At 40.6% G+C, this 12252-nt stretch overlaps 1 protein-coding gene across 1 annotated transcript in view; it reads left to right on the top strand.

Annotated features, from left to right (window-relative positions):
• Nucleotides 1-12252, top strand: part of TRPC5 (transient receptor potential cation channel subfamily C member 5) — an 87283-nt gene that overhangs the window by 55057 nt on the left and 19974 nt on the right. The window contains exons 4-6 of the mRNA XM_015860650.3: nucleotides 3964-4300; nucleotides 7593-7732; nucleotides 11023-11345. Of these exons, the coding sequence (XP_015716136.2) occupies nucleotides 3964-4300; nucleotides 7593-7732; nucleotides 11023-11345 (800 nt within the window). The remainder of the gene's footprint in view (nucleotides 1-3963; nucleotides 4301-7592; nucleotides 7733-11022; nucleotides 11346-12252) is intronic.

The following is a 12252-nucleotide window of genomic DNA, read 5'->3' on the forward strand; positions in this document are numbered from 1 at the left end:
CCTCACAAAGAAGGTTCTCTTAAGATGCATCTTAGTGCTCACTGAGTGACTGCATCCTCTGCTAATGACAGGTTCTTCTCATCAGGTAATGGAGAAGGAGCCCTGCCTGTTAACTGCTGGAGAAATACACTGCAGCTCATGCTCGTCTTCTCCAACAGAGCACTTGGTCCAGTACATCTGCCATTGATTCTGGACCACCTAAAAACTGGGACAATGTGCAGTTTTTTAAATGATCCATATCTTCCCTTTTCACAGTGCAGAAACTTCAAGTGATATCAAATCCCGTCACATCCAGTATGTTCATGTAAAATGATAAAAGGCTGTGATATGCACTATTCCTACCTACAGCAAATGAAAAGGCTTTGAAAAAAAGATGAAAAAACATCTTTGGGACCACACTTACATGGAGATAAAACTTTTACATTTGGGAAATGCCTTCAGATAAGTAATATAGGAAAAGTCAGCTTGCATTTCCAGATCTCAGTTTCACCTATTTGCAAAATAAGGTTGTTTCCTAAACTTTCTAAATAAATTTCAAGTTATGGATGAAATCAAAAGTTGCACAATTCTGTTACAGTTTCAGGCCATTTCACACCTAAAAAAGGCTAGAGAAGAAAAAGGCTGTTTTGTATGCTGTGTGTATCGATGTAGCCTCACTAGTCCTGGACAATCTTTAAGGAGCTGAGCATCCAGTGGTTTAGTCAGTGGCTTCTGGTAACAACACCTAGAAACAGAGACAAGACTGATATTTGCAGTAGTATGCAGGAAAGTAGCTTGATAATTGCAGTGTTTCTGCAGATTGAAAGTGCTGCCTTTCACCCAGCTGTAGTCTTTGCGCCACATGAAAGCTAAGCTGTAGTATTTACTAATATTAACACCATGATTAATGAGTTTTACTAAGATGAGTTAGTAAAATCCTGCATTGGTAAGTGCTTAGCCTTATCTTTAGTAACGGCAACATTTGATAGTTTATGACATTAGAGAGGGGTTTTTTGAGTGTGGTGTGCTTAAATTTCCCCCAGGCCGTTTTTAGTGATGTTGAGATGGGCTTGATTGGAAAATTTAATGGCTTTTTCCATTTCCCTTGCCTTATGCCAACCTGATCTTTAAAGCTGCCCTTTCGTGATGTGTGAATTTCTCTCCATTTGAAGAACTAACAGCAGATGCAATGTGGAAAGCAGATTTTATAAATGAGCTATTAGGCAGAGAGGAGGCACTTCTAAGATGTTCACAAGTTGCACAGCAACCAGAGGAACATAGTCATTTGATTTCTCAAATGACTCTGACTTTGACTCAAGGGAAAAACAGATTTGTTCTCCCCTTAAAGGTTTCTATCATATGTGATAAAGAGAAAATGTGTTTATCCATTTTTCTCCTCAAAAAAAGAGTTGTGCCTCATCTCTGAGAAACAGCAGTATCCGTTACCATGTAAATGACTGCAGAACACGCCTGGTCACAGCTCCCTTTTGTGATCTTAAGTGAGAAAATACTGCAGAGTAACCTTCCGTATCTCCTTGCTTTTAAGCCTAACACGCTGACCCTTCTGAAACAAAAGATTTAAAAACCAACGAACCAAGTCAGGATCAATGCTTGATGTTCTTTTCAATTCCTGTAGAATTGTTTCTTTCATCAGTGTCCCCAGATCTGGCATTTCACCATCACACATTCAGGTTGTTATGAGCAACAGGTCTTTGCTTTTTCTGGAGTTCATCTCCGTATCAGCTACGGTCCAGTTTCTGCTGTATGTGTGTGTAAGTAAATCCCAAATCAGATGTGCTTTTATTTTCTTTTCTCATGCCCAGTGGAGTGTCGTGTCTCTTCTATATGAGACACAACAACCACATTTATTGTAGATACAACACGTAAATGTCCAACTTCAAAAATGCCTTCTATGCCTGCTGGAGATTTTGTTTTCAATATTAATTTTGGTCAGTCCATACATTTGAACTACCCATAGCCAAAAGCAGCGTGATTCTGATACAGGCTGCCTGCTACAACATTTAAGAGACATTCCTTTTTCTTTCTGTTTCATGTGGGTTTTGCCATTTTGAACGCGGCAGTGATAGTGCTCTACTGGTATAGAGTGCTGAGAATTGCATATAGAAAAGTCCCTGTGCATCCTAAATAATACTGAGCAGTTCCGGCAGTGAGTGACTGTTTAAAAGATATGGATGTGTACTGGAACTGTCACTAAGAAGTCTCTTTTACACCAAATGTGATCATCAGGTGACTGAATTACAGCAAATTCTAGGCACAAACCGAAGATGTGGTAAGGAGAGCCATGTGTCTGTAGCCCTGACCTATGTCAGCACTGTGGGGAACAGTATCTGCATGGGAGCTTCTTCTGGGGTTGAACACTAGGAAGGAATCTCTGGTATTCAGAACCCAGTCCCTTTGCCACCACATGGTCTTCCTTCCAAGAGCTGCTTTTATGTGGGTGAGAGAGTGCGTTGCTGATAAAACCTGGATTCTCTGCTGGGGGATGAAGATCATGTCAGCACTACATCCCTTTTAAATATGTATGAGCCAAGCGTAATAAACAGTAGTGTCATCTTCAGGTTATTCGGAGGTCTCTTCTCAATGGATGCTGTTAGTACCACAGTCAATTGGAAGTGTGATTTTGATACAGATGTGCCCTGTCACAGGTGTTGTTACAGGCTTATTTTTATTGATTAGCGTATCTATGCTAAAACAGTTGGTTGTTTTTTTGGTTTTGTTTGTTTTTTAATTTAATTACAGCAAAAATAGCAGGTATCCCGAGAACAGAGGTTTGCTTTTAAGCTTCAGAGCACAGTGAGAAATCAGCAGACCAGAAAGGATAACTTTGCTGAATTGCTGAAATTGGAAGTGACCTCTGGGTCCAGCTGGTGCCATCTGTGCTCCAGCTCCAGCAGGGCCACCAGATCAAGGTGCCCAGGCCTGAGAAGCCTTTGAAGATCTCCAAGGAGATTCTACAGCCTCTCAGGGCAACCTGTGTCATTGCCTAACTTCATTAACGTAGGTTAAAAATCAAATGCATAAATGCAGCCCTCTTGATTTTGCCGACATCTCTAATTTGCCATGGGTCTGAAAAGTTTAGAAACCCATGGGGCTGTCTAGTTATAATCAAGAACATAAAGTCTTCTGGCACAGGCCAGAAATGTTTTGGCTTGAGTCTGAAATTCCAAGGGCTGTTAGGTATTAAAACAGTCAGGAGTTGCAACCCAAGCACTTCTTGTATGGAGTCACCAAAATGCAATGTATCACCAACACAGAGCTGTTCGTTTGTGTTGGTTTTTTTTTACAGCGTGAAAGTAAACCTTCAAATGTCGTTTTTGCTGCTGTGATCAAAGGTTTCTTTTTGCTTCTGCTTAATCTCTTACATTTTACAATTGCTCTCTTCCTTAATAACAAGGCACATTTACAAATGTGCTGTCCTTCTCAGCAGATGTCACCTGGCTGAACTTTACATTACTGCATGCTGTCTCACGCCCAGCCCAGCCCACACACACATATGCTGGTGTCCTTGCACAAAATCATGTGCAGCACCCCACACGCTCTGTAGACATCCTCTCTCCCTCTCTCTAACACATGCACACATGCACACACTTGGAGATTTCCATCTTTTCCCTCCTGACTTGTCTTTTAGTCACTTTTTAAAGATGCTGACAGTGATTTGTTTGAGACTGTCGAGACCTGAAACGTTCTGAAAGAAAAAGCATAAGAAGAGAAAAAGCTCATAGTAATTTTAGTTGTATCGCTTTTGGATGAGGCTTTTTGTATCATGAGTAACTGATGTACAGAAGGATGATTCAAATCTATAGAAAAGAAGGATCTCATAGAAGAAATCTTAAATCCTGTGTAGAAGAGTGGAGTCCTAACCCATACCCAGCCTAATGTTTTATATAAGGATCTCTATAAGGTAAGAAAGAGTACACATGAAGTACCAGTCAGTAATAAGCTTTCTTTTTTCTTCCTCCTCAGTTTGTTGCTCAGCCAAACTGCCAGCAGCTACTAGCAACACTTTGGTATGATGGTTTTCCAGGCTGGAGGCGGAAACACTGGGCAGTAAAACTCTTGACCTGTGTCACCATCGGACTGCTATTCCCTGTGCTATCTGTGGCATATCTGATTGCACCGAAGAGCAGGCTGGGACTGTTCATTAAAAAGCCATTTATAAAGTTTATCTGCCACACCGGCTCATACCTAACCTTCCTCTTCATGCTCCTGCTGGCATCGCAGCATATCGTCAGGACTGACCTTCACATGCAGGGACCGCCTCCCACCATCGTGGAGTGGATGATCCTGCCCTGGGTTCTAGGTAAGTCAGGGACACAGGAATGCTTGAGCTGCAGTCTCTTGCCTTGCACCCATGGCAACTGTGTAGAGACTCATACTTGATCTCAGCATCATAATCATCATGTAAAGAGATTTGGCAGCCAGCTTCAGTAACTGCATGAAACAGCTGGGCTCCTTCTGGTACAACAGATCTTCTTGGCCTAGGGCTCTTCTGCTGTCCCTGTTGCCATCTGACATGCCTTTAGAGATAGCCCTGAGTAAACCTCAGCAGATATGGCTCTGTCCCTGCTTCCCACATCCTCTATGCAAGGAGTGGGTGTAAGAATTAGCTACTGGGACATGGTAGTATCAGATAAAACCACCTGAATGCTGGCTTCCTTCTGCTGTCTGGTGCATGGCAGGAGGCAGAGCCAAAGCCTTTTGCCTTCTCTCTGATGTGCTCTGGCAGTCAGCACACAAGTACCTGCCCTGCTTGTTCCTGGGCCACAGGATAGAAGGGAAGATAAATCTCACTCTGCCTTATGCCGCTGTGCTGATGTACACTGAACAAATCAGGATCAATCACTCTAATATAGGCAGAAATACAGCAGGTTAAACCTGAGGTTGTTACCTGGTCTGGCTTGGGAAGGCAGAGCTGTGAAGAACATGGAGTGCCTGAACCCCAAAGGCAGGATGCACAGGTGAGGAGGTAGCAGGGTGAGATAGGAAAAAGCAAATAAAGCTTCTGAAAGAGAAGAACAAAGAAGCAAATTTGGATGCATTTTTAAAAAGTGTATTTATCCTTTCAAATTGAGCTCAAAGGCAACAGAAGGTGAAAATCTTGGATTCTTAGGAGCATGATCTGTCTTCTCCTTAGGCTTCCATTCCCTTTGCTCTGCCATTAGCATGTAGCACCACTGAGAGCTGAGGTGATACCATGAGGCACACTTGGGGCAATGGTTTTCATGCCCCCCTGTCTCTCTTCCAGGCTCTTCATGCACTCTAGCTCAGTTCACAACCCCCAGCCAGTTATTAGTGAGCTGCAGTTCTATACTTGGAGTCAAGGGCCTGGAAAGCCATGTTTGTGCTGCTGTGGACAGCACAGTATGGGGCATCTGTCTTATAAAACTTCCATCTCCAGAGCTCTCCTAGTGTATCCTCACTGCTTCTTATGTGTCCACCTCTACTCTCCCTGCTGGCACCTCTCCTGGGCTAGCACCAGGACCCAACTCTTCCTTTCTGTGATGGTTCAGCAGCAAGCAGGTTGTGAGCTGAATGGACTTCACTGTGCTGAAGCTGAAACTGCTGATGGAAAATATGTAAAGAAAAAAAGAGTTGTGATCATGCTCACAAATCACTTTCCATCTTGACCCAGGGCATTTCGTTCTTTGTGTAGTTTAATCGCAACTTAAAAAAGGTAACTCAGGCCTCGTTATCTCATTAAACTAAGTTACGGCATTGAAATGGATGTGTTGGTAGAAACTTCAGAATAAGCTGACAAAGCTAAATGTCTTTTCTGAACTAAGGTGATCTCTTCATTTTATCCTTTCCCTCATGGTTTAAATTGAAGGAAATGGTGGGCACTTCAGCAAAATTGATGTGCAGATGGAAGGATAATCCATACAAAAAAAGCCTTCCAGAATAGCCTGCTAGAGTTTTGTATTCTTACTTTTGAGTTCCTTTGTTTCAGATAAATAGGGATATTGTGGGAATGCTTATTGCATGCAGAAATTAGAACAGTTTCACCCGATTAAAGGTAATTATTTATGAAATATCTTCCACTACAAAAGGGGAGAGAGTGAACAAGCACACACAGCATTGCTGTAACTATAGTAACCAGCAGTGATAACTCACTATAAATACAGTGTGTGAGTTCTTCAACAGACTCCTCTCCATTGATTTATTGTATGTTTTTGTGTGCATGCAAAGATTTGGAGGCAGCTGTAATAAAATTACCTTATTGGCATTGACATTTTGCTTGCCTGACCATTGACCTGCTGGCTGGAAGCTGAAGGGCTGAGGCTGATATTTGGATGTTTGCAGCAGTTCATTTCAACATTATCTGCTCTTCAGATTGAACTTCTAGGTCCTAAAAATAAATTGGGAGTGGCAATTCAGTGACCACTGCAGTATTATATAGTTGGGCATGGGTAGATATTTGAGTAACTGTATCGGTAGTACAGCTTGATGTGTATTTTGTTCTTTCTCTTTTCGTGTGCATTTCAGGTCTTCATTCAAGGGTATTGCAAAGTGGCTATTTCAAAACATCTGAGAGCTTTGAGGACATGCTCAGAAACATGGTGACCTAGGAGCTTAGCTGCCATTTGCTTTTAAGTTGGGCTTAGGTTCTTAAAAGTACTTAAATAGATCTCAAATGAAGGGCATAGGTTCTTAAAAGTACTTAAATGGATCTTAAATAAAGGGCATGTAAGTTACGTATAATAAAAATTTTATGCCAGGTAGCAATGTGATAATGAACTACCCAAGCTCACCATTTTACCCCTCTAGCAGTAGGGATGTAAAGTAAAGGTTAGCAAATGCTACCAATTATTACCAGAAGGCATTTCAAAGTAAAGATGATGGGCTCTGGCCATACCTTTTGGAACAAATTCTCACCTCACAAAACCCATAGCCATGGTTGGCATTAGGTGACTCACTGCTGAGAGATATGACGCCAAGCTGCAGTGCCCTTTTTCATGCTGAGCTGTACCTTTTTTTTTTCCTCTTTTTTTTGCCCCCCCACCCCCAAATAATCCCTAGGCTTTTTGTGCAGCAGGATGTATAAATGCAGTGACTGAGCATAGCAGATGAATTCACTTCTTTGATCTCTGGTGTGGTATTCCCAGGTCAGGGAGGAAATAAACCGGTATGCAGAAGCTGGCATACCCATGTTGCGTGTTCTGCAGAGAAGGTCAGGAAAAATCTGTACTGTACATCTGAGCCACAAATTACTGTGGGAGCAGACAATCCTCGAAAGAACTGTACCGAATACATTCACTTAAATAGTTTATTCATATAAAACAAATTTCATTGAGTCAATCCACTCATGCTAGTTACAGTTAACATGTGTTTCAGGTAGTCTCTTTGTGTTGTGTTGTGTCTGCAGCCCTACATAGGAAACCTAGGTCTTCTTCAGTTCTCTCTAGATAGCATTCCTAAAGGAGCTGTAAAATGCCTCATAATCAGCACAATTTTACTTTCTAGAAGACAGAAGGAATGAGGAATTTTTTTCCAAGCAGTTAATTTATAGTTGTGTTTTACTGCATCACATATACACAGAGCCTGAACGTAAAGTAATACCTTCTCATGACAGTGAATTCTCTTTCTTTCTACAGGTTTTATCTGGGGAGAAATCAAGGAAATGTGGGATGGTGGATTCAATGAATATGTACATGACTGGTGGAATTTGATGGATTTTGCAATGAACTCCCTCTATCTTGCAACTATCTCCCTTAAAATTGTTGCCTATGTCAAGGTACAGTAACTCGGGAAAGAGAATTTGTAATTTATTTCTGAGAATACAGGATAGGAAATTTCAAGCACACGATTACAGACGTATGAAAATTGCTGCTACCAAAACGTTACAATTTGAAAATTCACCTAGAAAGCTTATTAATTTTGCTAGAGAATGACCTTCCCTCCTATCCCTACTCTTTGACTAGTATTGAATTAGATTGTTTGGGCATTAGGTGGAAGTTTCCCCACTTGCTGTCCATTTTGTGGCTACTCAGTTGCCAACGATACCTTTTGTTTTCCATGTTGATATTGGATCTCCTTCAACGATGCTAAATTTCATGAAGACATGATTCGTAAGTAAAGCAATAAGGAACAAGAAGAACAGGGTTATCTGAAAACATCTGCCACCAAGATTTACAATCTTTAGTCACTGAGACCCATGATATGTAGATTACTTATCAGGAGTCTGTGAAAAGTCTGCTGTGAGCGCATCTGCTGGTAGGTGGCTTCCATTTGATATAAAGCAGTCAGCTTCTCCTCTTGTAAATACACTCAAGGTTTAATTTGTAGGCAAAGAAGTGACAGAGCAACATGCTGGAACTTTAAAATTGTACTGTTTGGGGGCATGTTGAAAATCCAGAAGGCTGTATGGCGGCCTGTTAGATTTCCAAGGGAAAAACTTCCAAGACAGTTGCTTGTCCCTGAAGAAGCAGCTCTGTGACAACATCAAAGCAAAAATAGATCACATCTATTTTTCCCAGCATTCAGAACCAGTGAGGAAATTAGAGACTTTAAAGGCTGGTCTTTAATCTGTGAGCAATACAGAAAATGTTGAAAATTGTAGCATTCACAAACAAATCCTAAAATGCTAACAATCTCTTTTTATTTCTCTCTCACACACACAAATTACACATCCACAGATTTATATGGTCACACACTGAAATTTAAACTTGCAGCCAAACCAGACACACTGAGGAAACATAGTTTCATTTATCTGCTTCCTAAGAACCTCAGGAACAAAGAGCTATACATCAGCACAAAAAAGAATACAAAATGATTACAGGAATGTATCCGTTTAAGTACAGATCAGACCCACTTGAATTAAACCTGGCTATAACCTAAGGTCTGGTCTTGACAAGGACCAAGGTCAAACAATACTGAGAAGTGCTTAAAACATTCTACAGTGGTAGCTCTTAACACAGCATGCCCACAGAAGTTCTGACCTATGTCACGTAAAGGTTGCAGTATGCTCAGAGACACGAGCATTTAAAACATTGATAATGGCTTCAAAGTCTTCTGCAACATGACCTGTAAAGTTTTTTGTTATTTATAGAACAGCCCGGGGCTGGAAATGGCTGTTACATATACCAATATACCATAGTCTAACATTTCTTGGAACTCCAAAGATTTACACGGACATTTAACTTTCTGCCAAATATAAGAAAAATAAATTGTATACTGACAGTTGTTTTCCATCCTAATTTTTGTGTGGAGACTTTTTTTTCTTTTCCCCTGATTTGACTGATTTCAAGATCTGGCTGCAATATTATCTAGTAACAATGAAATCTTCAGCCTCATTATAGGGTAAAAATGCTTTCTTAATCAGTTTTCATTTTCTGCATTGAATTATCACGTAATGAGAAAGGGTAAATATGCCAGTCTATTATAACTTATTTGTACTACTCTGTATACTTTGTTTTTCATCTTCTGATGCCTAACCCAAACAACTCCAGCCTTCTCATTAGATAACTCTGAAATCAGTTTCTCTGCTACCTCCGGTTGCCCATTCAAAAGTGATTGCTGCTTTACAACCATCAGTTTATAAAGGGCTAAAATACAATCCTAGCAAGTTGCTTTAAAAGTAGATGTGAGATGAAGTCCTTCTCACATTCCTTTACTTACACCCTATCCTCGCAGAGAGCCCCAAGGCTGCTGTGTCCAGCCGGCATGCAGAAGGAAACTGCAAATCCTCCCTCTAGGAAGAGGAGGCTTTCTGGTCACATCTGTCCACTCCCACTGTAGGTTGTTGGCAGAAAAGTTTAAAGTGGCCACCTGTTTGTAAATGTTTTTTAAGACCCATCTTCAAATCAAGTTAACAAACTCAGGCCATTATGTTCATGGAAAAATGAACGGCTTGGAAATTTCAGAAGCAATCACATCACATTGAAATTCTGTCATGTCTCAGTGCCTTCATATGGAGGAACAGTTTAAAAACAACTGCTGGTTTTAGTTGTATCCTTGAAAAAAAAACCTTCAGATTCAAATGGGAAGTCCCTATAAGCTCATCTGCCAGTGATATATGGCTGCCATTTCCTTTTTAAAAGTGTAAAAAAGGTTTTTAGAGACCTAGACATTCTGGCTACACTATCAGCAGTACATTTTTGCCTTTTCACGTGTTAAATCAGCAGAAATAAATGCTATAGAAGACAAAATATTCCTTGATGTTAAAATGTCTTTAACTCCATCCATGTGCCAGAGAAGTCACATTTATACAACCAGCTCTTTTATGTCACCTATTTACATCTGGCTCACATAACGCTTCTGCTTTTACAGTTACATTACAAACCAAGTTAATTTTACAACCGATACGCTCAATTGTATCCAGCATTTGGGCCGTAATTATGACCTCTGCCTAAGCAACTTTCCTGGAATTGCCATGGCAAGTTAACTAATGAGAAAATTAATGTGAAGAACATGTTTTGGTTCTGGGCTGTTGGCACATTTTTGTCGGAGGGAAAGCATCCGCTTCTTATGTTCCTTAATTCATTGCTTGCTTTCTTCCTTCCTTCCTTTCTGTCTCTCTCTCACATTCATCCTGGAATAAGCAGTGTTTCACAGGTGTGATAGTATTCAGGAAGAAAAATAGAAAGAAGGTCATTGGAAATGACCTATACCTACTAAGGATCAGTCTGAACCCCTTTAAGTGTTATAAGAGAAAGATGTTATATATCAACACAAGGACCTGAATTACCCACAGTTACCCAATTCAAAAGACCTGTTATCAAACTTTAGCTGAGTACAGCCCACATACCAGAAACCCCCAGAGAAAAGCTGATATCCCAAAAATATCTCTAGAGAACAGTCTAAATCTGTAGGGGGTTTCATAAGAAGACTTCATTAGAAAGCTCTGTCCTGATGAACTCATCTTCAATCATGAATCATGAATGATAGTGGTTGAAAAGTACTTCTTGTGTCACTATCTGGTTGATATATGTAGGTAAAGCATTAATATTAGCAGGTTTGAGTTTCAAGTTTACCTCAAAATGATTACAACATAATTCACTTTTATACCCTTGTTATTTCTTTCAGTACAACGGTTCTCGTCCAAGGGAGGAATGGGAAATGTGGCACCCGACTCTCATTGCAGAAGCCCTCTTTGCAATATCCAACATTTTAAGTTCTTTGCGTCTCATATCCCTGTTTACAGCAAATTCACACCTGGGACCCCTGCAGATTTCTCTGGGACGCATGCTGCTAGACATCCTTAAATTCCTTTTTATCTACTGTCTGGTGCTTCTGGCTTTTGCCAATGGACTGAACCAGCTTTATTTTTATTACGAGACCAGTGCCTCGGAGGAACCCAACAACTGCAAGGGGATCCGATGTGAGAAACAGAACAATGCCTTCTCCACGTAAGATGTTCTTTCCTGTCTTGATTTTGAGGACAACTCTCATTGTCCCCTGTCTTACCTGCCTTTATATGTTGTGTATCACTGTACCAAAAGTAACTTTATTTTTCATTTGTAAATATCAGGTGAGCTGCTTGACTGTGCAGGAAAGGTGTGAGTTAACTGGGGCAGACATTCTGCTGAGCTTTGCTGTCAGAAAGCCTCTTAGGTCTGGAAGTGAGAGACAATCATTTTAGTTCTGGTCCAGAGAGTCTCTCTGCATCATCCTGCAACTGAAATGTTATTACTGCTACGTTCAGTTTTGGCATGTGAGAAAACGGGTATCCTTTAGCTGCAATAACTGTTTTGTCTTATGCTGGAAGAAAGGAGGGAAAGCTAAACAAAATGTAGAAATCAAGAGAAGAACGTATGAAAAAGCTGTATAAATAAATAATGTGGCAGAGCAACAACAACAAGCTCATCTAGGCCATTTTTATCCACACATGATGGCTCCTCTGATTCCCTTGCAGTGGGGTGAGAATAAAATCACATCAAAATCAATTTTGCTGCAAATACTAGTACATTACTGAGATGCTGGCATGGAAATTGCTGTGATGACAGCTGGCAGGGCTGAAAGTGATAGCACACGCTGAAAAATAACATGAATTTTCTCTGTGATCTATTTGTTTTAATTACTAATAGTGGAAATAATTATTATAATCAGCCCCCCTCCAATTGTTCTTGCTGCTTGCACAGTACTTAACACACAACAGGAAGAGAAATAAATAAAGCACCATCTAGAAAAGGGCCTACGCCCTGCAAGCAAGCTAAACAGAACTGTTGTCCACCACGTCAGGCAAAATTAAATAAAACTCATCATCGTGCCCAATAATTCTCCACTCTTCTTCAGCTGAAGGCTGGAGGTTAAAGA

This window comes from Coturnix japonica, chromosome 4 (assembly GCF_054131305.1).
Source record: "Coturnix japonica strain WE chromosome 4, WE-NBRP24, whole genome shotgun sequence".
Classification (NCBI taxonomy): Eukaryota; Metazoa; Chordata; class Aves; order Galliformes; family Phasianidae; genus Coturnix; species Coturnix japonica.